Genomic DNA, 24980 nt, shown 5'->3' with positions numbered 1-24980 from the left:
GCCATAGGTCAAACTGTGTTTTCTTTAAATAGGAACCCCCATTTTTTATTACATATTCATGTAGTATGTAAAGAAATATGAATGTTTTAGTTGGACCACGTTTTTCGCTTTGTGATAGATGGCGCTGTAATAGTCACAAACACATGGCTCACAATTTTAGACCAACAGTTGGTAGCAGGTAGGTTTTTAAAATTAAAATACAGAATGCAGGTACATTTGAACAATTTTATTTTGGTTGTTCAAATGTGATACATGTACCTTTGTGAACTTACCATTTCTGATTATCTGTAAATACCACATTAACACAATAAATGATGTCCGTCAACCTCAATGCATTTGGCAATATGTGCGCATTGACAATGGGCTGATGCATGTTGTCAGGCGTTGTCGGTGGATCACAATAGCAAATATCCTTCAACTTTCAACACAGAAAGAATTCCGGGGACGTCAGATCTGGTGAACATGCGGGCCATGGTATGGTGGTTCGACGATCAATCCACCTGTCATGAAATATGCTATTCAAAACCGCTTAAACAGCACATAAGCTATGTGCCGGACATCCATCATGTTGGAAGTACATCTCAATTCTGTCATGCAGTGAAACATCTTGTAGTAACATCGGTAGAACATTACGTAAGAAATCAGCATACATTGCACTATTGACATTGCCATCAATAAATTGGGGGCCAAATATCCTTCCTCCCATAATGTCGCACCATACATTAACCCGCAAAGGTCGCTGATGTTCCACTTGTCGCAGCCATCGTGGATTTTCCGTTGCCCAATAGTGCATATTATGCCGGTTTACGTTATCGCTGTTGGTGAATGACGCTTCGTCACTATATTAATTTCTCTTATGCCCAGTGGCAGAACTGTAACCATGTTCAAAGTTGTTGCTTTGCAATTCCTGATGCATAGAAATATGGTATGGCTGCAATCGATGTTGATGTAGCATTCTCAACGACGACGTTTTTGAGATTCCCGATTCTTGCTCAATTTGTCTGCTACTGAGGTGCGGAATTGCTTCAACAGCAGCTAAAACACCTACTTGGGCGTCGTCATTTGTTGCAGGTTGTGGTTGATGTTTCACATATGGCTAAACACTTACTGTTTCCATAAATAACATAACTATCTGGCTAATGGTCCAGACACTTGGATGATGCCGTCCATGATACCGAGCAACGTACATAGCACATACCCGTTGGACATTTTGATCACAATAGCCATACATCAGCACAATATCGACCTTTTCCGCAAGTGGTAAGCTGTCCATCTTAACACGGGGAATGTATCACGAAGCAAATAACATCCCCACTGGCAGAATGTTACATGATACCACGGTTGTGACTATTAAAGCGCCATCTATCACAAAGCGAAAAAGTGGTCCAACTGAAACATCCATATTTCTTTACGTATTACATGAATATGTAATTAAAATATGGAGGTTCCTATTTTTTTAAAAAAAAACTTTATGCATCTGGTGGAGCATAAAGTTTCTGTTATGTGTATCTATTTTATTTATTAAGCTTACAGAAAAATGCTACAAACTTGTGCACAAACCTAATAGATTTCAGTACTTCAGTGATCCTTGTGCTTTTCCTCCTGCTAAATCAGATAATTCTTGAATTTTCCCCTGAATTTTACATAGAATCATAGTTATATTCTTAGTTTCTTCAACTGCACTGGCCTGCTAATGAGCATAATTATCCCATTGACTTGAGCATCAACTTAATTTTCTCACACATCAACATGTTTTAAATTTACACTCAGTGTGTCATCACCATCCTTACAACGCCCCTTTAAAATACACTATGATCTCATCTCTTCTGTCTTGAATAATCAACCAACTACTTGCAAAATCTAACCTGCATTTATATTCTGTAAGTCTGTCAGTGCCAATCAATCAAGACTTATCAATATGCTGTGTTCAGATCCTCTGCAAAATGTCTTCTCTACTCACATACGGGTTTTCTTTATTTCCAACCACACAAATAATTTACACATTACTTACTGGAATGCTCCTCATGTTGCACGACTTCTGTGAAACTTCTATCAGTTGATCATCACTCTCTCTCAAATACATTCTAAGTTTAATACACAGATTGGAACTGGCATAATAGACATTAAGACATCATCTGCAATTACTTCATGTTCCCCCCAATAAATCTTCCTTCATGTCGTGGTCATTGTTGTATGAGATAGCATTGATACCCGTTCTGACACATTCCAAGGCAATGTTGTTTCGAACTGGGTCTTATTTTAAATTAAATGTTCTGACACATACTGTGGCAGTGTTGCTCGAGTTGGGTCTTAGTTGAACTAAGTTTTCTGGGTAATTGATGCACTTGCATCCATTTATTCTGATTTCAGCTTTCATGTTGTCTGCCACGTCTTTGTTTGTCACACTATGGCCGATAATGTTCTTCATATTGTTGGTGTTGTTCATCCACATACTGATTAGCTACCTGCCTTTGATTTACATCTCCCCATGAGTTCTAATTACTTGATGACTATTATTATTATTATTATTATTATTATTATTATTATTATTATTATTGTAGTGTTGTTGTTGCTGCTGTGTGCCCAAATTTTGATGGCATTGATTATTTTGGTTTCTTTCCTGCATATGGTGCTCGTCATTAATGATATCTATGGAATTGAGTGTCAACAATACTTTGTACTGTAATAGTTTTACATGTACTACCTAAAGTCGCAAATGAAAATTCATGCCGGACTGGGACTCGACCCTGGATTTCACACTTATTGTGATTTGGGTTGTAGTCCCGGTCTGGCACAAATTTTCATAGGTCGCTTTAGGTAGTAAGTTGAATTTCAGGAGCACATTTCAATATCTGAAACTGTAGTCATTATGATGTGACTTACCAAACAAAAGCGCTGGCAGGTTGATAGACACACAAACATACACAAAAATTCAAGCTTTCGCAACCAACAGTTGCTTCATCAGGAAAGAGGGAAGGAGAGGGAAAGACGAAAGGATGTGGGTTTTAAGGGAGAGGGTAAGGAGTCATTACAATCCCAGGAGTGGAAAGACTTACCTTAGGGGGAAAAAAGAACAGGTATACACTCGCAAGCGCGCGCGCCGCTCGCTCGCTCGCTCGCTCGCTCGCTCGCTCACTCGCACACGCACACACACACACACACACACACACACAGTCACAAGCAGACATTGTTGTTGTTGTCTTCAGTCCTGAGACTGGTTTGATGCAGCTCTCCATGCTACTCTATCCTGTGCAAGCTGCTTCATTTCCCAGTACCTACTGCAACCTACATCCTTCTGAATCTGCTTAGTGTATTCATCTCTTGGTCTCCCTCTACGATTTTTACCCTCCACGCTGCCCTCCAATGCTAAATTTGTGATCCCTTGATGCCTCAAAACATGTCCTACCAACCGATCCCTTCTTCTAGTCAAGTTGTGCCACAAACTTCTCTTCTTCCCAACCCTATTCAACACCTCCTCATTAGTTACGTGATCTACCCATCTAATCTTCAGCATTCTTCTGTAGCACCACATTTCGAAAGCTTCTATTCTCTTCTTGTCCAAACTAGTTATCGTCCATGTTTCACTTCCATACATGGCTACACTCCAAACAAATACTTTCATAAACGACTTCCTGATACATAAATCTATATTCGATGTTAACAAATTTCTCTTCTTGAGAAACACTTTCCTTGCCATTGCCAGTCTACATTTTATATCCTCTCTACTTCAACCATCATCAGTTATTTTACTTCCTAAATAGCGAAACTCCTTTACTACTTTAAGTGTCTCATTTCCTAATCTAATTCCCTCAGCATCACCCGATTTAATTTGACTACATTCCATTATCCTCGTTTTGCTTTTGTTAATGTTCATCTTATATCCTCCTTTCAAGACACTGTCCATTCCGTTCAACTGCTCTTCCAAGTCCTTTGCCGTCTCTGACAGAATTACAATGTCATCGGCGAACCTCAAAGTTTTTACTTCGGCTCCATGAATTTTAATACCTACTCCAAATTTTTCTTTTGTTTCCTTTACTGCTTGCTCAATATACAGATTGAATAACATTGGGGACAGGGTACAACCCTGTCTCACCCCCTTCCCAACCACTGCTTTCCTTTCATGTCCCTCGACTCTTATAACTGCCATCTGGTTTCTGTACAAATTGTAAATAGCCTTTCGCTCCCTGTATTTTACCCCTGTCACCTTTAGAATTTGTTTGAAAGACAGTATTCCAGTCAACATTGTCAAAAGCTTTCTCTAAGTCTACAAATGCTAGAAACGTAGGTTTGCCTTTTCTTAATCTTTTTTGTAAGATAAGTCGTAAGGTCAGTATTGCCTCACGTGTTCCAACATTCCTACGGAATCCAAACTGATCCTCCCCGAGGTCCGCATCTACCAGTTTTTCCATTCGTGTGTAAAGAATTCACGTTAGTATTTTGCAGCTGTGACTTATTATACTGATAGTTCGGTAATTTTCACATCTGTCAGCACCTGCTTTCTTTGGGATTCTAATTATTATATTCTTCTTGAAGTCTGAAGGTATTTCACCTGTCTCATACATCTTGCTCACGAGCTGGTAGAGTTTTGTCATGACTGGCTCTCCCATTTGTAAACGCAAAGAGTTTTGTCTGCTTGTGACTGTGTGTGTGTGTGTGTGTGTGTGTGTGTGTGTGTGTGTGTGTGTGTGTGTGTGTGTGTGTGTACACCTGTCCTTTTTCCCCCCTAAGGTAAGTCTTTCCACTCCCGGGATTGGAATGACTCCTTACCCTCTCCCTTAAAACCCACATCCTTTCGTCTTTTCCTCTCCTTTCCTCTTTCCTGATGAAGCAACCATTGGTTGCGAAAGCTTGAATTTTGTGTGTATGTTTGTGTTTGTTTGGGTGTCTATCAACCTTCAAGTGCTTTTGTTTGGTAAGTCACATCATCTTTGTTTTTAGATATATTTTTCCATCGTGGGATGTTTCCCACTATTATATATAATCATCCTGACCCACAACTACTTCACTTTTGAAGGCCAGACATACCAACAATTAAAGAGAACAGCCATGGGTACCAGGATGGCCCCCTCGTATGCCAACCTATTTATGGGTCGCTTAGAGGAAGCCTTCTTTGTTACCCAAGCCTGCCAACCGAAAGTTTGGTACAGATTTATTGATGACATCTTCATGATCTGGTCTCACAGTGAAGAAGAACTCCAGAATTTCCTCTCTAACCTCAACTCCTTTGGTTCCATCAGATTCACCTGGTCCTACTCCAAATCCCATGCCACTTTCCTTGACGTTGACCTCCATCTGTCCAATGGCCAGCTTCACACATCCGTCCACATCAAACCCACCAACAAACAACAGTACCTCCATTATGACAGCTGCCACCCATTCCATATCAAACGGTCCCTTCCCTACAGCCTAGGTCTTGTGGCAAACAAATCTGCTCCAGTCCTGAATCCCTGAACCATTACACAAAAAACCTGAAAACAGCTTTCGCATCCCACAACTACCCTCCCGACCTGGTACATAAGCAAATAACCTGAGCCACTTCCTCATCCCCTCAAACCCGGAACCTCTCACAGAAGAACCCCAAAAGTGCCCCACTTGTGACAGGATACTTCCCGGGACTGGATCAGACTCTGAATGTGGCTCTGCAGCAGGGATACGACTTCCTAAAATCCTGCCCCAAAATGAGATCCATCCTTCATGAAATCCTCCCCACTCCACCAAGAGTGTCTTTCCGCCGTCCACCTAACCTTCGTAACCTCTTGGTTCATCCCTATGAAATCCCCAAACCACCTTCCCTACCCTCTGGCTCCTACCCTTGTAACCGCCCCCGGTGTAAAACCTGTCCTATGCACCCTCCCACCACCACCTACTCCAGTCCTGTAACCCGGAAGGTGTACACGATCAAAGGCAGAGCCACGTGTGAAAGCACCCTCGTGATTTACCAACTGACCTGCCTACACTGTGACGCTTTCTATGTGGGAATGACCAGCAACAAATTGTCCATTCGCATGAATGGACTCAGGCAGACAGTGTTTGTTGGTAATGAGGATCACCCTGTGGCTAAACATGCCTTGGTGCACGGCCAGCACATCTTGGCACAGTGTTACACCATCCGGGTTATCTGGATACTTCCCACCAACACCAACCTATCCAAACTCCGGAGATGGGAACTTGCCCTTCAATATATCCTCTCTTCTCATTTTCCACCAGGCCTCAATCTCCGCTAATTTCAAGTTGCCGCCACTCATACTTCACCTGTCATTCAACATCATCTTTGCCTCTGCACTTCCGCCTCCACTGACATCTCTGCCCAAACTCTTTGCCTTTAAATATGTCTGCTTGTGTCTGTATCTGTATGGATGTGTGTGTGTGTGTGTGTGTGTGTGTGTGTGTGTGTGTGTGTGTGGGCGCGCGCGCACGAGTATATACCTATCCTTTTTTCCCCCCCTAAGGTAAGTCTTTCCACTCCTGGGATTGGAATGGCTCCTTACCCTCTCCCTTAAAACCCACATCCTTTCATCTTTCCTTCTCCTTCCCTCTTTCCTGACGAAGAAACCGCCGGTTGCGAAAGCTCGTAATTTTGTGTGTGTGTTTGAGCTACTCATTATGCCTTTATTTTGATTGTGTATCAGTGGTGATATTAATTCAAGTCTAGTTTTCTGGTTGATGCTTTGAGACCAGTATTTACACAAAAATGCCTCCTTCTCAGTTTCCTATAAAGTGTTACATGTTTCGGAGGCATTATTTCCCCATACCCAGTAGACTCTCATTATTTTGATATTGGATAAACCAAAAATTCGGCTAGCTCCTACCAGCTCTTAGGTCTCTGAAGAATTACAACAAAAAAACTGCTGCTTAAACCTAATTTTGGATAATTCATACCACAAACTAAAATTTGGTTCCCACATTACATACTCCATATCTCATTCTTTATCTGAGTCAAATAAGTATACACATATGTAGTGCTGTGCACTACAGTATTATCTGTTATGGATTTCACATATTGTTCTTCGTACTGTACTGTATTGTAATCTCGTAACAATGGCCAATTCCTCACTTGCTGCCCACGTGTCACTTCCACAACATAAAGACGCAACAGCGGGGGAAGAGAGGGGTTGGTTAGCAGACCTCACACAATACACAACACATGACAATCGATAGAGCTCTCTGTCTCTCTTTGTTTGTGACCAGGGAGTATTTTTATTTCCTTTCACTCCTCATCACTGGCAATGTATTCCCGAAACAGAAATAAGCTCTTAACGATCTGGCTCTATGACAGAAGAAGCAAATTCTACATATGGTTGACAGTGGAGAGAAGACTAAAACAAAGGTTTCAGAACTTTTTCAGAATCCAAAGTCTACTCTCTCATCAATAAGTTCAAGACAGAAAACAGAGACAAGTTCCACAAGCTGTTCATTTAGTGGCAACAGCAATCGCATAAAGGCAGTCAAACATGAATTAGTATAGTATTTGCTGTTTCAGTGGTTCCAACACATGCGTTCATGGCAAATTCCATTGTCCGGCCCCATGCTTCAAGAAAAGGCTCATGGAATGCCCAGGAAAAGGGAATTCAACAACAACTGGCTGCCAAGAAAGAGAAATATTTTGTCAAATTTGGACCACTGCTTGGCACACCAGTTCAATGACCTGGAACTTCCAATCATAGAAGTTGTCTTCTTACCAGCTAACACTATGAGCCATCTGTAGCCATTGGATCAAGAAATAATCACTTCAATGAAGTGTAATTACAGACACCGACTTCTTAAGTCTGCCATCAGTGAAGTCAAACCACATGAAACAGTTCTACACTGGAACAAACTGCAAGTTATTCACAAAATACCTGCTGCTTGTAATGCAGTTACAACAGACACCATAATTAACCATTTTAAGAAGGCCTGAATAGCAAGAGATAATGCCACTGAAACTGAAAAAGAAACCAATGATCCAGCATCTGAACTTACTCATAATGCAGATACAAATTTGAATCGTGATGCTGGTCTTCTACAGGCTTACACTCGATTGGTGTCCTCTTGTCTCATGAATATGGAAGAATGGATGCAGGCACAAGACAACATCTGTGCTGCTTAAGAACCATTCATCAGCTCTGCTCATGCTACAGAAAAGTGTGATGATGCTGTAATCTCATCTTCTGAGGAGGCACATGAAGATATTACACCATTACCTAGCACTGAAGTTGCAGCAGCAGTTGCTGTTCTTGAGAGATTTGCTGCCACTTCTGATGGCTCTGAGGCATTTCAGGCTGCTCTGGACTTGGTACCCTTGGAGAATGCCAAAATATTATGACCAACAGTTTGACAAACAACAATTTTTTTTCAAAGTATTTTATAGAACTAAAATGTGTAACGGATGACAGTGTGTGTTCTGATTAACAGTTGGTGTCTTATAGAACAGTACATTGAAGTGTTTCTTCTGATTATCATATTACACAACGCACTGATTAAATTTGTACAGTATTATTTGATTCAATTTCTACAATATTATTTCACAACGGGTGTGTAATTGTATTGTTTGGAAAAAATGATAACAAGGATTAGACAATATGTACATGCAATTCCTCAATTAAACAAATGCCAGAAATACTGTTGTACATATACTGTGTAGTTATTTTTATTTGTTCTTAAATGTCTTGAATATAGATCACCCTCATTCATTGATACCCACACCAAAATAAAAAGTGAACTCAACAGTGGTATATTTTTTACAAAAAAGTCATTAATTCATACTTCATTAAAACAGATTTGTTACTTTTTGGTCACTTGAAATTCAGTTTAACAAGGGTCGGCTGTATGTACACTATCTCCCAAATAATTTACACATATTTTTACTGTTCCTCCCTCAGAATATGTATTTGGGAAAGCATTACAAAATAATTCCATGAAAGCGACTGGATGTGTTCCATTTTCTTGGTGGAATGGTTGAAGTTTCTGCAATTGGAGTTATTGTTAACTCCCTGGTATAATGCTGGTACTATAAAATCACGATTTCTTTTCTTCAAAAACCTGTTAATTTCCTGTTTTAATGTTTCATGGTCAAACCCATCCACACTGTTGTCGCAACATCTGGTAGTATCATTAATGCCGTTAAATTTAGTTTTGAATGCTACATATTGTGCCTGAACACCCATAAACAATTTAAAATTTTTGTTACATTTTATTACAAAGTCATGTTTCACTTTAGCAGTTTTGGTGTTTTGTTGAGTGGTGAGATTACCTGTTTCATTAGCTGACTGCTGTGTTCAACTAATTCCCTTTTTACACTCTTGATTTCAATTTTAACATTTTTGCAATCCGGTTCTGATTCAAGTTTTAGTTCATCATATCTGCCCATTAATAACTCAGTTATGCTGCACTGAATATGTGTTATTTCTTTGCTGATCCTAGCATCCATGTCTTGACTATTAGAATTCATTCTAGCATCTATCTTTTGAATACTCAAATTAATTCCATGAATATTAGAATTAATTCACTGGACAAGCTTTAACAATAAAACACAATGCAAGTCATTCTTTTCAGATTCTTGAACATTCATAGAGTGTAGTTAACATTGGAACATTTGAATCAAAATCTGAATCTCCACTACTTTCAGTATTTTTAGTTTCTATGATATCCTCTTTCACTGAATCATCTAATAACACACTTTCTACACATTTAACTTTATCAATTATATTAGCTCTACTAGCCATTTTTTATAGTTTGAGCTATACTGTTGCACAGTGAAAAGTGCCAACAACCATTATATAGGATTACTGCATATATAATTTGCAAAATTCTAACCACCACTAATCTTGGTGAATTTTTGAGACACTGTAAGCATTTGTTTGCGGACTCACCGTGTTTTTTCTTTTGCTGCTGGAATGGATCAGCTCGATCTAAAGACAGCGTGGTGTTTAAAGTCCTCTGTCGCATATCCCATTGTAAGCTCCCTACCTTATTTTCTCATTGTTCTTTCCTCAAGGCTGCAGTAGTCAAACAGATTTTATTTAGTTAATGTATTCCAGGTCGGCAAGAAATTTTGTCATCAGGTTAGTGTCACAGTTGGGTATGGTTATCACTGATATCGATCAACGTGTTAAGTCATAAATTTGCTGACTTAATAACATGAAGCACTTAATAACATGAACTTTCACATTCCAGTATTTAACAAAACAAACTATTCGTATTGTGACATCTGCCATGTGATTTTTAATGCAAGTGATATACATGGCAAGAGCATAGAATAAAATAGAATAGAAGTTTATTGTCTCATAACATACAATTTCAAGCCATTGACTTAATGTACTGGACACTCATCAAAACACAAAAACTGGTTTACAATTTTCCTTATAATATGAGTAATATATGAGGGTCACTCCAAAAGAAATGCACACTATTTTTGTAAAAATACAGTTTTCATTCTGCAGGTGTGAAAGTTCAAGATGGCTACTACACTTGACGTTCATCAGAAGCAACGTGCTGTCATAGAATTCCTGTGCTGTGAAAACGAGACAGTGGGAAACATCCACAAGAGGTTGGAAAAGGTGTATGGAGATGCTACTGTCGATCGCACTACAGTTAGTCGGTGGGCAAGCAGGTTACGTGATGAAAGCGGGCACAGCAATATTGAGGATTGTCCACACAGTGGCAGGCCTCGTACAATGTGCAGAGAGTTAATGAATTGGTGACTGCTGACAGATACATCACACTGAACGAATTGTCACGCTACGTTGGGTTAGGGGAAGGAAGTGTTTGCAGAATACTGAAATTGTTGGCGTTAAAAAAGGTTTGTGCCAGGTGGGTTCCCAGGATGTTGACAGTGGTTCATGAAGAAAAAAAAAAATTGTATGCAGCGACCTTTTGGAACAGTGCGAGAATGGTGGACAGGTGATGAAACATGGCTCAATCATTTTTCATCAGAGACAAAGAGGCAGTCAATGGAGTGGCATCATGCAAATTCACCCAAGAAAAAAAATTCAAAACCACACCTGCTGGAAAAGTTATGGCTATGGTGTTTTTCAAATCCGAAGGACTCTTGCTTGTCAATATCATGCCAAGTGGAACCACCATAAATTCTGATGCATATGTGACGACACTGAAGAAACTTTCAAACATGTAGAATAAAAGATAGATTTTAAAACAAATAGTGTGCATTTCTTTCGGAGTGACCCTCGTAATATACTGCACTGGATAATTAATTAAGCAATTAATAATTTTTCTTTAAAAATAACAAACTTTAATAAATTAACAGTCCTAAGTACTTGCTCTCTCTTGCTCAAATTTTCATGTTGTCATTCGTGAATTCTTCTACTGAATAGCAACATTTCTGCACTAGTTTCTCATATAAGATTTTTTCCAGTGTATCAAAATTTATGCTGAGCAGTTCTCTTCCTTCCACTTTGTTACAAATTTTCATACGTATATAATGTGGAGTTTGAGCATAAAGTTTTAAACGGTGGGTGGGCAGCATAAAATTATTTTGATTTCTGGTGTTATAATCATGTTGAAAATGATTTGCTACAAATAAATCACAGTTACTGTGTACAAAGATAATTAACTCACATACGTATAGTGAGGGAACACTTAATATACCCAGATTGTTTAGGAATGGGCAACACTATTTTCTATGCCCTACATTGTGCATATTTCTAATGATGCTTTTCTGAAGTTTCAATAATTGACACACATGGTTTGAGTTACCCCAAAATACAATTCCATACCTTATTACTGACTCAAGGTAGCTGTGGTATATTACTTTTCTTATGCCCATACTGGTAGCATTGTACAATATCCTCATTGCAAATGCTGAACTATTTAATTTATTTGCAAGGTTTTGTCTATGTGAGCCCCATGATAGGTTTTTGTCCAGTTGTATTCCTGTAAGCCCCATGATAGATTTTTATCCAGTTGCATTCCAAGGAATTTCACACAACTAGCTTCCTGAAAATCTTGGTTTCTGTTACTGAACTGAAGATCATTTAATTTTGCTTGTTTTTTTTTTTTTAACTGCATTAACTGAGTCTTCCCCATGTTTAATTTTAACCCATTTAAATCAAACCAGGTATCTAATTTTGCTAGTGTATTTAATACAATTTGGGTAATTGTCAGTACTGTTATTTTCAATGATTACAGATGTACCATCTGCAAATAAAATTGAATGACACTCAATATTAATGGTAGATCATTTACGTAAAAAAAAAGGGGGGGGGGGGCCTAAGACAGAACCTTCGGGTACTCCATGTGAAATAGTTTTCCACTTTGAACTATATGGTCCTCTCTTTGATGCTTTAATCACTTTTTGTCTTTGGTTGGTTAGATAGGACTTAATCCATTCTAATACCATGCTCCTAATTCCATAATTTTCCAGTTTACAGTGTAGTAAGGAGTGGTTCACACTATCAAAGGCCTTTCATAGGTCACAAAAAAATTCCTATGGCATGCAGTGAGTTGCCTACAGAACAGCTAATTTTATCTACAAACTGGTTTATAGCAGATATTGTGGTTTTACCTTTTTGAAATCCATACTGATTTTTGAGCTTACTAGTGCGTACTTAAGTGTGTCTGGGAAATAACGTTTTTGAAGGGACTGGTTAACTATTATAGATAGTTGCTGTGCAATTATTTTAGGGACTGTTTTTGACACTTTCATTCGTATCCCATCCCATCCTGTGAATGTTTTACTTTTTAGTGTTAGTACCACATTTTCTTTATCTCTTACAGTAGTTTTGGTAAATTTACTGAAAAGTTCATCTTCAAATTGCTCAATGTTGAAGAAATTTACTGTAATCTGGGAAATCTTCTACATTTATGTTTGATTTGTTTGCATTTGTAAAGAATTCATTTAATAATTCAGAAATTTGAGCAGGATTTATAATAGTTTCATCCTCTATCTTGAGGATCATGGCCTCTATGGCACCTGTTTCAACTTTGATGACTGACCATAATGCCTTTGATTTGTTTTCATTATCCAAAATAAATCTTTTATTTGCCAGTTAATTTACTGCCTTCACAACTTTACAACGTTTTGCAGCCACTACCGCACTGCATATTGTTATGCCACAATATAACTAACCTTACATCCTGCACTGTATGTATTCCAAGATGTGAGAATAGTTTTGCTCAAACCATAATTATCATCACACTCTCATAAAAATACAACATTATCAGATTATTTGTAGTGTATTTTATTGAATAAAGGGCAGAATTATTCTGCAGTTATGAGGCTACTACCAACTGGCAGAAGAATTGGCAGATTCATCCAATGCTAAACAAATCTCGGGACAATTTTGTATCTACAATTGAGCAGATGAGATTACACATTTGAAATTCTTCAGTTGATAAAACTAAGACATTAAATGTGTCCTGAAGCGACATATATATTTTCATTATCAAAATATTCCTACCCCCATGAACCATGGATCTTGCTGTTGGTGGGGAGGCTTGCATGCCTCAGCGATACAGATGGCCGTACCGTAGGTGCAACCACAATGGGGGGTATCTGTTGAGAGGCCAGGGAAACGTGTGGTTCCTAAAGAGGGGCAGCAGCCTTTTCAGTAGTTGCAGGGGCAACAGTCTGGATGATTGACTGATCTGGCCTTGTAACATTAACCAAAACGGCCTTGCTGTGCTGGTACTGCGAATGGCTGAAAGCAAGGGGAAACTACAGCCGTAATTTTTCCCGAGGGCATGCAACTTTACTGTATGGTTAAATGATGATGGCGTCCTCTTGGGTAAAATATTCCAGACGTAAAATAGTCCCCCATTCAGGTCTCCGGGCGGGGACTACTCAAGAGGATGTCGTTATCAGGAGAAAGAAAACTGGCATTGAAATGTCAGATCCCTTAATCGGGCAGGTAGGTTAGAAAATTTAAAAAGGGAAATGGGAAGGTTAAAGTTAGATATAGTGGGAATTAGTGAAGTTTGGTGCAAGAAGGAACAAGACTTTTGGTCAGGTGAATACAGGGTTATAGATACAAAATCAAATAGGGGTAATGCTGGAGTAGGTTGAATAATGAACAAAAAAAAAAATAGGAGTGCAAGTAAGCTACTACCAACAGCATAGTGCACGCATTATTGTGGCCAAGATAGACACAAAGCCCATGCCTACTACAGTAGTACAAGTTTATATGCCAACTATCTCTGCAGATGATGAAGAAATTGATGAAATGTATGCTGAGATAAAAGAAATTATTCAGGTAGTGAAGGGAGACGAAAATTTAATAGTCATGGGTGACTGGAATTCGAGAGTAGGAAAAGGGAGAGAAGGAAACATAGTGGGTGAATATGGATTGGGGGAGAGAAATGAAAGAGGAAGCCATCTGGTAGAATTTTGCACAGAGCATAATTTAATCATAGCTAACACTTGGTTCAAGAATCATAAAAGAAGGTTGTATACATGGAAGAATCCTGGAGATACTAGAAGGTATCAGATGGATTATATAATGGCAAGACAGAGATTTAGGAACCAGGTTTTAAATTGTAAGACATTTCCAGGGGCAGATGTGGACTCTGGCCACAATCTATTGGTTATGAACTGTTGATTAAAACTGAAGAAACTGCAAAAAGGTGGGAATTTAAGGAGATGGGACCTGGATAAACTGAAAGAACCAGAGGTTGTACAGAGTTTCAGGGAGAGCATAAGAGAACAATTGACAGAAACAGGGGAAAGAAATACAGTAGAAGAAGAATGGGTAGCTTTGAGGGATGAAGTAGTGAAGGCAGCAGAGGATCGAGTAGGTAAAAAGACGAGGGCTAGGAGAAATCCTTGGTTAACAGAAGAAATATTGAATTTAATTGATGAAAGGAGAAAATATAAAAATGCAGTAAATGAAGCAGACAAAAAGGAATACAAACGTCTCAAAAATGAAGTCGACAGGAAGTGCAAAATGGCTAAGCAGGGATGGCTAGAGGACAAATGTAAGGATGTAGAGGCTTATCTCACTAGGGGTAAGATAGATACTGCCTACAGGAAAATTAAAGAGACCTTTGGAGAAATGGGAACCACTTGCATGAATATCAAGAGCTCAGATGGAAACCCAGTTCTAAGCAAAGAAGGGAAAGCAGAAAGGTGGAAGGAGTATATAGAGGGTCTATACAAGGGTGATGTACTTGAGGACAGTGTTATGGAAATGGAAGAGGATGTAGATGAAGATGAAATGGGAGATACGATACTGCGTGAAGAGTTTGACAGAGCACTGAAAGACCTGAGTCGAAACAAGGCCCCGGGAGTAGACAACATTCCATTAGAACTACTGACAGCCTTGGGAGAGCTAGTCTTGACAAAACTCTACCATCTGGTGAGCAAGATGTATGAGACAGGCAAAATACCCTCAGACTTCAAGAAGAATATAATAATTACAATCCCAAAGAAAGCAGGTGTTTACAGATGTGAAAATTACCGAACTATCAGTTTAATAAGTCACAGTTGCAAAATACTAACGTGAATTCTTTACAGACGAATGGAAAAACTGGTAGAAGCCGACCTGGGAAGATCGGTTTGGGTTCCGTATAAATGTTGGAAGGACTTGGAAGAACTGTTGAACGGAATGGACAGTGTCTTGAAAGGAGGATATAAGGTGAACGTCAACAAAAGCAAAATGAGGATAATGGAATGTAGTCTAATTAAGTCGGGTGATGCTGAGGGAATTAGATTAGGAAATGAGACACTTAAAGTAGTAAAGGAGTTTTGCTATTTGGGGAGTAAAATAACTGATGATGGTCGAAGTAGAGAGGGTATAAAATGTAGACTGGCAATGGCAAGGAAAGCGTTTCTGAAGAAGAGAAATTGGTTAACATCGAGTATAGATTTAAGTTTCAAAAAGTTGTTTATGAAAGTATTTGTTTGGAGCGTAGCCATGTATGGAAATGAAACATGGACAATAAATATTTTGGACAAGAAGAGAATAGAAGCTTTAGGAATGTGGTGCTACAGAAGAATGCTGAAGATTAGATGGGTAGATCACATAACTAATGAGGAGGTATTGAATAGGATTGGGGAGAAGAGTAGTTTATGGCACAACTTGACAAGAAGAAGGGACCGGTTGGTAGGACATGTTCTGAGGCATCAAAGGATCACAAATTTAGCATTGGAGGGCAGTGCGGAGGGTAAAAATCGTAGAGGGAGACCAAGAGATGAATACACTAAACAGATTCAGAAGGATGTAGGTTGCAGTAGGTACTGGGGGATGAAGAAGCTTGCACAGGATAAAGTAGCATGGAGAGCTGCATCAAACCAGTCTCAGGACTGAAAACAACAACAACATGAAAATATTGTCAAAATGTAGATAACATTTAATTTCTCTACCCCCATTTTATGGTGACTTACATTTCAGATAAATTAACAAAGTTTCCTTTAATTTTAGAGTTGTTGATAATTTACATAGAAAGAATAGTAATGTCACTGGTGGTTAAACTTCTTCACAATATCTAATTTTTTGGAACATATTAAACCTCTTCAGACCCCATCAGATACCACAGACAGGTATGAATTTTGGCATGAATATATTGTAAAGTGATGGTTTGATGTCTTCCTTCACTCTGAATTTTCTGCACCCGACATTACACCTTTGATCATTAACAGGAAAATACAAAATTATCATTACTGTCACAACTCAATGAGTGGTTTAACTCGCACTCTAGGTAACAAAACTAGCACATGATTCTGCTCATGAAGAAATACTCTTTCTGCTACTCTCCTGTGCTGCGTACCACTGTCTGTCCACCCCATTTAATGGCCAGCATTCATTTCCGAGGCCACAAATGAACATAGCACTTGTTTTCATCAAGCTGCATGTTCCACTAAGACTGATTTCTCTGGATGGTGTGGACGCAATATTTTCTCTCATTCCTTTCCTCGCAGTGTTGGTCAACAGTGTCTACCTACTGCCCAATACTACAGTGCCTTCAGTTTTGTGGTATTTTGTAACTATATGGTGTTTTATAGACTCACTTTTTTAGATGTCAACATGAGCTGTTTAATTTTGGGACACTTTTTTTCCACTGTTGCATTCAGCATCTTTCAGGATGTTAATTCTGTGCCACTTATTATTTCACAGAATTGAATGCTCCATGATAGTAATGTCAAATTAATTTCTTTTAAGCACTTAGACAGCACCAACATGACTCACCGTGGTATTCAAACCAGTGTGTTCTTTTGATCTGTGTAACATACTTATTTGATCTATGTTCTGTCACATTTTGATGCAAAAGCTGGTTCAGAGTGATAGTAGTTAAGAACTAGTCCCTCTTTGCAGGCTTCTGTGTTATTATCCACAACCTACCAGTCACTTTTAAATTAAATATATAAGTTTTATACTCTGCAAACTGCTTCAAAGTGCATGACTGAGGATGATTTTTATTGTACCCTGTATTAGAGATTCTTCCCATTTCATTTTGAATGGAGTGTGGATAGAATATTTGCTTGTATACTTCTATGCAGCCTAGTTTTATCTTTAACGTCTCTACAGGAGCAGTGTACTTTGGGGTGAAGAATATTAATAGATTTTACTATAAAAACCAGCCCTTGAACTAAATTAATTTTTATGAGATATTCAATAGGTTCCTTTGTATGTCTACAGTTACAAATTTTTTAAATGGCTCTGATTGTAGACACACCTCTTTCATATTTACTATTGTTTTAGCTCCAGATCTTGGTACCTACTTGACTGCATCTTTCAACTTCTAGACAGTTCAGCAGCTGTATTATTGTTTCAGTTATAATGTTAAACACTGCAAATTATTGCTGTATGAATACTTACACTAAATATGAGGTGTAATTGTATCCAGAAAACTATTGTTGTTACTGCATGTACTGTTTAACTTTTTCCTATATTATTAGAAATAATATTTTCCAAGCAGTATATGGTACAAGATAAATTTCTGTACTTAGAACTAATACCTAGAACCACACTTCTCAAGTGATATAATTGTTCAATTAAGCATATCTTTGGAATATTTTTATGTTTTATCTGCTGACATCATTGATAAATTTTATGCATACAGATGAACAGTTTTGACAGGGGTTATTACTTTTTGTGTGAGTTAATAAAATATTTCTCCATTTCAGATATCCCAGATAAAAAAGGAAACTGCTGCACTGTCATTACATAAAACTGTTAAGGCCTTTGCTGGCAACAGACATACTCCCAAAAGACAGGATGGACAGAATACATTTGACCCAGACACCAGCCCAACAACAGCACTTGCATCATTTGTTCAAGCATCAAAATTATTATCTGCTTATAAAAATGCAAAACGTATTGCACATACTGCGAACTATACAACTTCAAGTTCTACTGCAAGAGATGACAAATCTCGCCAACAGCCAAGTATAAAATCATATTTTCAAGATTTTTCAAAGTTAACTATACAAAAAGACATGCCAAAAGAATACTCTCACAGGAGTAACAGTTCAAATACTGTTGCAGATTCAGACATTAGTATATCGTTCTCTGGATCTGGAAATAAATGCAAGGACAGAGACTCAAGCTACCCTGATTCTGAACGTACAGTCTTTTCTAATGAAGGATCACTGTCCTTTGAATCACCAGGGAAAGATTCAGAAGAATCTTTAGATGCAGCTGACAAAAAGTCTGTACCTTCATCTGACCAACACAGATCTCACTCTAACAGTCCAGTTGTGAAAGAGCAAGATAGTAAGGACACTTTAAACACTACAAAAAAGGACTCCATTGGATCAGCTTTTAGTGCAGACAGTAAGGAGAACATAATTCTGCCTCTTTGCAGTGGAGGAAATGCAGAAAATGAACAGATTAAGACCATCATAAAGGATGAAACTTCTGTGTCAGATATGGGCAGTGAAACAGGAAAGGAGCTCTGTAATACTGAACTCAAATGTGACTCAACAAACAGTGGTACTCTTAGTTCTGACAGTGATAAACCTGTAGAAAATGAAATTGTTTGTACCCTGCAGGATGAGACTAAAATCTCAGCAGATGAAGCAGTAGTAGGTAGTGACATTTCGCAAAACTTAGAAACAAACACTGTTTCATTGCCTAATGATGATGGATGTAGTTCAGGCAATGAGACTGATACAAAATCATCAGTGCCCTCTCCTCAAAGTGATACCAAAATTAATACTCAAGAAGGGAATCAAATTCCGCAGATCAGTTTCGATACTGGAATGAGAAAGATAACACCTGACATAAGCGAAGAGAATGGATTAACATCCAGTAACAAGCAGGGAATATCAGACATTTTATCTGAAAAGAATTTGATTCCTGAAACCAAATGGAATGAAACTAAAGTCTGTGCTGTACAAACAGGAAAAACTTCACCTGCCAACCTGAGTTCCAATGTAAGGCAAAGTGTACATAATGAAGCTGAAAAAAATGTAGTAGTTCCTATCTTGCATTCTCAAACTCAGGTTAGTGTTTCTGCAAAAGATGAGAAAATTTTGAATTGGAGAAACACTGATCTTTACGCCAAGATCAGAGATACAGCAAATGTAACTGGTAAGAGTGAAACTGAGACCAAAGAAGCTGTGCTATCACCATACCAGGAATGCTTAAAAGATACCTACAACAAAATGAAAACTGATGTAAAACTAAGTTCTAAGGGCAGCACATTAGGTTGCACTGTAACTAAAGGAAAGCCATCATGCAGTCCTTACAGAAAAGGTGAACATCATTCTGCTCATAAGGATGTCAAAAAAATGCGTGAAAAAGCTGAAGTTGCACAAAAGATAGTGAAAAATTTAATGCCCTACTATGAACAAAATCAGATAACTTCAAGAAACCTGTTCAAGCTCATAGCCCGAAATCTGGCTCATAAATACATGGAGGAACACACTACTGTAGGTAGGTGTATTTTGTCTTGTAGTAGTGTTAATCTTCCTAACATAGAGTTTTTATCCATTCATTTATTTATATGCTGTCAACTGGAATTGAACTGAAAACTGTTTAAAACATACTTTAAGGTAAATATAAGTACTATGATGAAAAACCAAAATGGAAAATCAGCTGTATTTCCAGGTCAAATATTTTTTATTATATAAGTAACTCATTGCTGTTCAACTCGTATGTCTACTCTCCTGTCATCTCATCTTCCTTCCCCTCCTCCGTGCCGCCCCCTTTCCCATACCTGTTTCTCATTTGCATTTCATATATTGTTGATAGCATGTCAAACACTACCTCAGTTCTGGCTAAATTATTGAGGAAACAATCTGAACATTCACATAAAGTTATTTCGTGGCATGGTACTTCCCCAATCCAGAAATGAAGCTGTCAGTACTTTATTTTCTTCAAATGTTATGAAGTAAATACTGTAGGCAGAGCTCACTCCAGCAGCATTGCAGCTCAGTGTTTGTTATATTAGATATCATCTTGTAAGTTAGTTTGCTCAGTCATTATACAGAGCCACATTGTTTAATTAGTGTTGTAAGTAATTTTTTTAAAATTTTACACTTCTACATAAATGAAAATCTTAATAATTTGAGTGAGCTTGTTAAATTCCTAACTAGAGCCAGATCTGAAGAGGCATTTTTATAAGTATGTAAGAAATGGCTCAGCTACAAACCTAAATATGGAGACTGTATTTCCAGTTGTACAAAGAAGAATAAGCATAATAGAAATGTAAACAGTGCTGGATAGAAGGATCCAGATGGCAGTGCTTGTGAAGCATGTCTTGGCCACAGTTTGGCAGAGGCCATTCATTCATGTGGACTGATGGTTGGTGGTCATGCCAAAATAAAGTAATTGGCAGAAATCGCAACAGAGCTGGTACATGACATTGCTGCTTTCACAGGTGGCTCTGGTCCTAATGGTGCAGGATACTCCTGTGACAAAACTGGAGTAGAATGTACTAGTTGGGTGGACTAGGCAGGTCCTGCAGATAGGGATATGATGCCTGTGGCAAGTAGTTGGGAGTGGCATAGCAATGGACCAAGATGATTTGCAGGTTGGCTGGGTGATAGAGTACCACTTTAGGAGGGATGGGAAGGATCATGGGTACGATGCCCTTCATTTCTGGGCATGACAATAGATAATCAAAGCCCTGACAAAAGACATCGTTCAGTTGCTGCAGTTTGAGATGGTGCTGGGTGGTGAGCGGAACACTCCTTTGCAGCTAATGCTTGGGGATGGTGGGAGGATTACGGCTGTGTGAGGATATGGTGCAGGTAAACTGTTTGTGGGTTAGGTTTGAGAGAGGGTGGGGTTAGTGTCAGTCTGTGAAGACCTATGTGAGAACTTTAGCATACTGGGCAAGGGAATTCTCATCATGGCAGGTACACAGTCCATGAGTGACCAGCCTATATGGGAGTGAGTTTTTGATGTGGAAGCGATGAAAGTTGTCAAAATCCAAGTTCTGTTGGTGGTTAGTGAGCTTAATATGGACAGAGGTATGGATGGAGCCATCAGAGAGGTTACAGTTAATGTCCAGGAATGTGGTACATTGGGCTGAGGAGGACCAGTTGAAAAGAATAGGAGAGAAGGTGTTGAGGCTGTGGAAGAAAAATGATACTGTCTGGGCCCTGGATCCAGATAAACATGATACCATTAATGAACCTGAACCAGACAAGGTGGTTTGGGAGGCTATAAAGGTTTCCTCTAGATGTCCCATGAACAGATTGACATAGGAGGGTGGTACAAACCCAACAATCCTCAACACCCTACAATAGCTGGTTATTGTGTTCCCACCAAAAGAATCTCCACTCTTATTGACCAGCAGCTCCAAACTGTTGCTTACAGCCTATCCACTCATATCAAAGATACACACAACTGACTCAACCATCCACACTCCAGTACCATCTGAATCACTGTTCATGTCCCCTCCCTTAACACCAGCATTCCTCATGTCTGTGGGCTTGTTGCTATTGAACATTACCTCTCCCAGTGTCATTTTGACACCAAGCCCACTAACTCATTCCTAATACACCATACCAGTCACATCAACATACACAACTACTTCTCCTTTGAGAGGAATTCATTCCTTATGCACCATATCAATTACATCATCACACAGCACTAATATTCACAGCAAAGCCATGGGCACCTACCTAAGCCAACCTATTTATGGGCCACCTACAGGAAAATCTTTTCAATCTTCTAAAACCCCAGATCCCATCTCTAGTTCAGATTCATTGATGGTACCTTCATTATTTGGACTCAGGACCTAGACATGCTATCCTCATTCCCTCACAACTTCAACACTTTCTCTCCCACCTACTTCACTTGGTCCTCTTCAACCCAATGTGTCACCTCCCTTAACAATGACCTCAACTTCTCTGATGGCTCCAGCCATACCTCTGTGTGTGTTAAGCCCACTAATCAAAACCAGTACTCAGATTCTGACAGTTGTCAGCCCTTCCACACCAAAAAATCACTCCCATAAAGTCTGGCCACTCATGATTAGTGCATCTTCTAGTGATGAGTTCCCTTGTCACAGACAGGCGCTAGCCCCAAACCTAGTTCACAAACAGAAATTATGTGCCACACCAAGAATGAGCTGCAAAGGAGTGCCCCTCCCCCTCCCCCCATCTTCCAATCATCTAATATGACCCTGGACTGCAGCAGCTGAACCATGTCCTTTGTCGAGGTTTGATTATGTATCATCATGCCTAAAAATAAGGAACATCCTACCCATGATCCTTCCCATCCCTCCTACAGTAATATTCTGTCACCCATCTAACCTACACAACATTCTGATCCATCCCTATACCACCCGCATTCCCTTACCATACGGTTCATATCACTGTTGAAGACCCAGATGCAAGACTTGATCAATCCACCCACCCAGTACATCCTACACAAGTCCTGTCATGAGCTATCTTATCCCATGAGACTGAGGGCCACATGTGAAAGCAGTTATGTCATATAACAGCTCTTTTGCAATTTCTGTGAATGATCACCGACCACCTGTCTACCAGAATTAATGGCCATTGCCAAACAGTGGCTAAGAACAGTGTTGACCATCCAGTGACACAACAAACTACTGAGCACAACATGCTAGAGTTCAGTGGCTGCTGTACAACCTGTGCCATCTGTGTCCTTCCTCCAGCTCCAGTTTTTTAAACTATGTAGATGGAAGTTAGTCTTGCAACACATTCATTGCTTCTACAATACTTCTGGTCTCAATCTCTGGTAAACCATTGTCCACACCCCCACCAAACAGTTTCCCCATCCTCGGTCCTGTCACATCCTCCCAAACCATGTCTCACACATCATTTTTATCATGCCTATATGTACCATCCCTGGCCTGTGCACCTCCTGCCCCTCCCTCCTATGTTCCTATCCTGCACACCTACTGCCTGTCTCTAAATTGCTAACTGCCTGTCATCAAACCCACTTACTGCTTCCCCCTCTTTATGCCTCTGAAGTTGGAGGAGGGAATGCGCATACATATTTGTGCTCTAGCTCTTTAAAGGATGTCTTTCAAAAAGTAGCAAAGTTCTCATTCTCTTTTGTGTACCTGTTTACAGCTCAGCATTTCTGCTATTTCGTGAGTGGCCTCCTATACACCTAATGTACTCTGATAAGCTGAAACGTTATGACCACTGCCCATTGTGACATTGGATGCTGCCTGGTGGCATTGTGGCCACATGATGGGGTTACAAAAGTATTTAACTGGAGCAGACACAGATGGGGGATCACCCTAGCAAAGATATGGGCTGCAGATGGCGAAATCCATTGAGATATGTGTCTTTGATTATGGGCAGATTATTATTATGCAGAGCCTGTGAACAAGTATCTTGAAAATGGTGAATCTGGTCAAATGTTCGTATGCTATTGTTATGAGCACCTGTGGAAAGAGGTAGGATGACAGTGAAACTACAACTAGGTGCTAGATGGTTGGATGTCCACAACTCTTCACAGAATGTGGGGTTTGGACTCTTCACAGAACACGTTGTTCGGAAGCTTGTCTGCTATATAAAGTAGGATAGATGGTGAGCTGTGGTGTCTCTGCTGAAAGAGTACAACACTGGTGCTTGCACAAGTGTTTTGGAGCACACCATTCGTCATCATTGTTGAACATGGAACTCCGCAGCAGACCATCACATGTTGACCCAATGACATCATCAGCTACAGTAGCAGTGGGCATGGGATTATCAGTATTTGACCATCAATCAGTGGAAACATGTCTGCTTTTGAATCACATTTTTGCTACTGTAGGCCACTGGTCATCTCCACAAATGCTATCATCGAGGTGAACGATGGTTCAAAATGTGCAGAAAGTGCCATGTACACAGGCTGATGGGAGCAGTATGAGAGATATTCTCCTGCACATGTATGGGACCTGTGGTAATAAATGAAGACACAGTGAGAGGTGCGAACCATTGGCATCACTTCATGCTTGATGTCTTCCCCAATGGCAGTATCACCTTTCAGCAGTATAATTGTCCATATCTCAGAGTCAGAACTGTGCTGGGCCGCTATCAGGAATCACCACCGTGTACGCAAATCAGCAGTTCGTTATTTATACGAATTACATGACCCACGTATAGACATCTAATGCCACAAACCTACCAACAAACTGTCAGATCCCTGATACACAGAATCATTGATGTATTCCGTTCCAAAGACAGACAAACAAGTTATCAGACCAGCTTCATAATGTTTCGGCTCATCAGTGTATAGAACTTTCCTTGTTATATTTATATCTATTAGAAACACTATAGAATACTTCAAAATACATGTGTAGCAAGCAACTGCTAATATTGCATGAAATTTAGATCAGAAAAATCTTTAAAATCTCTGAACATATCATACCATACTGCAGTTTCATTTTTAATCTTGAGTTTTGGCTGAAGAAGAAATTTTGAAATCATTCTTGAATTTAGATACTTTCCTTCAAGTTAAAAAGGAAGTAACATTTTTAATGAAGGCAGTGGTGACCGTGAAATAACACAGATATTTGAGTAATGGAATTGTACACGGGTCAGATCCATTATAAGAATAAGAATAATTTGATGTCATTGTTTCCTAACCTGATTAATGCATTGACAATTATACTCACCCTACCAGTAAGCAATG

The 24980-nt window shown here is 39.2% G+C and overlaps 1 protein-coding gene across 1 annotated transcript in view; it reads left to right on the top strand.

Annotated features, from left to right (window-relative positions):
• LOC126299561 (uncharacterized) overlaps positions 1 to 24980 on the top strand; it is a 280185-nt gene that overhangs the window by 250648 nt on the left and 4557 nt on the right. Inside the window, exon 12 of the mRNA XM_049991559.1 lies at positions 18056 to 19808. Within this exon, the coding sequence (XP_049847516.1) occupies positions 18056 to 19808 (1753 nt within the window). The remainder of the gene's footprint in view (positions 1 to 18055; positions 19809 to 24980) is intronic.

This window comes from Schistocerca gregaria, chromosome X (assembly GCF_023897955.1).
Source record: "Schistocerca gregaria isolate iqSchGreg1 chromosome X, iqSchGreg1.2, whole genome shotgun sequence".
In the NCBI taxonomy this organism is placed as follows: Eukaryota; Metazoa; Arthropoda; class Insecta; order Orthoptera; family Acrididae; genus Schistocerca; species Schistocerca gregaria.
The sequence above is the reverse complement of the archived record's forward strand: the minus strand, read 5'-3'. Positions and strand labels throughout refer to the sequence as shown.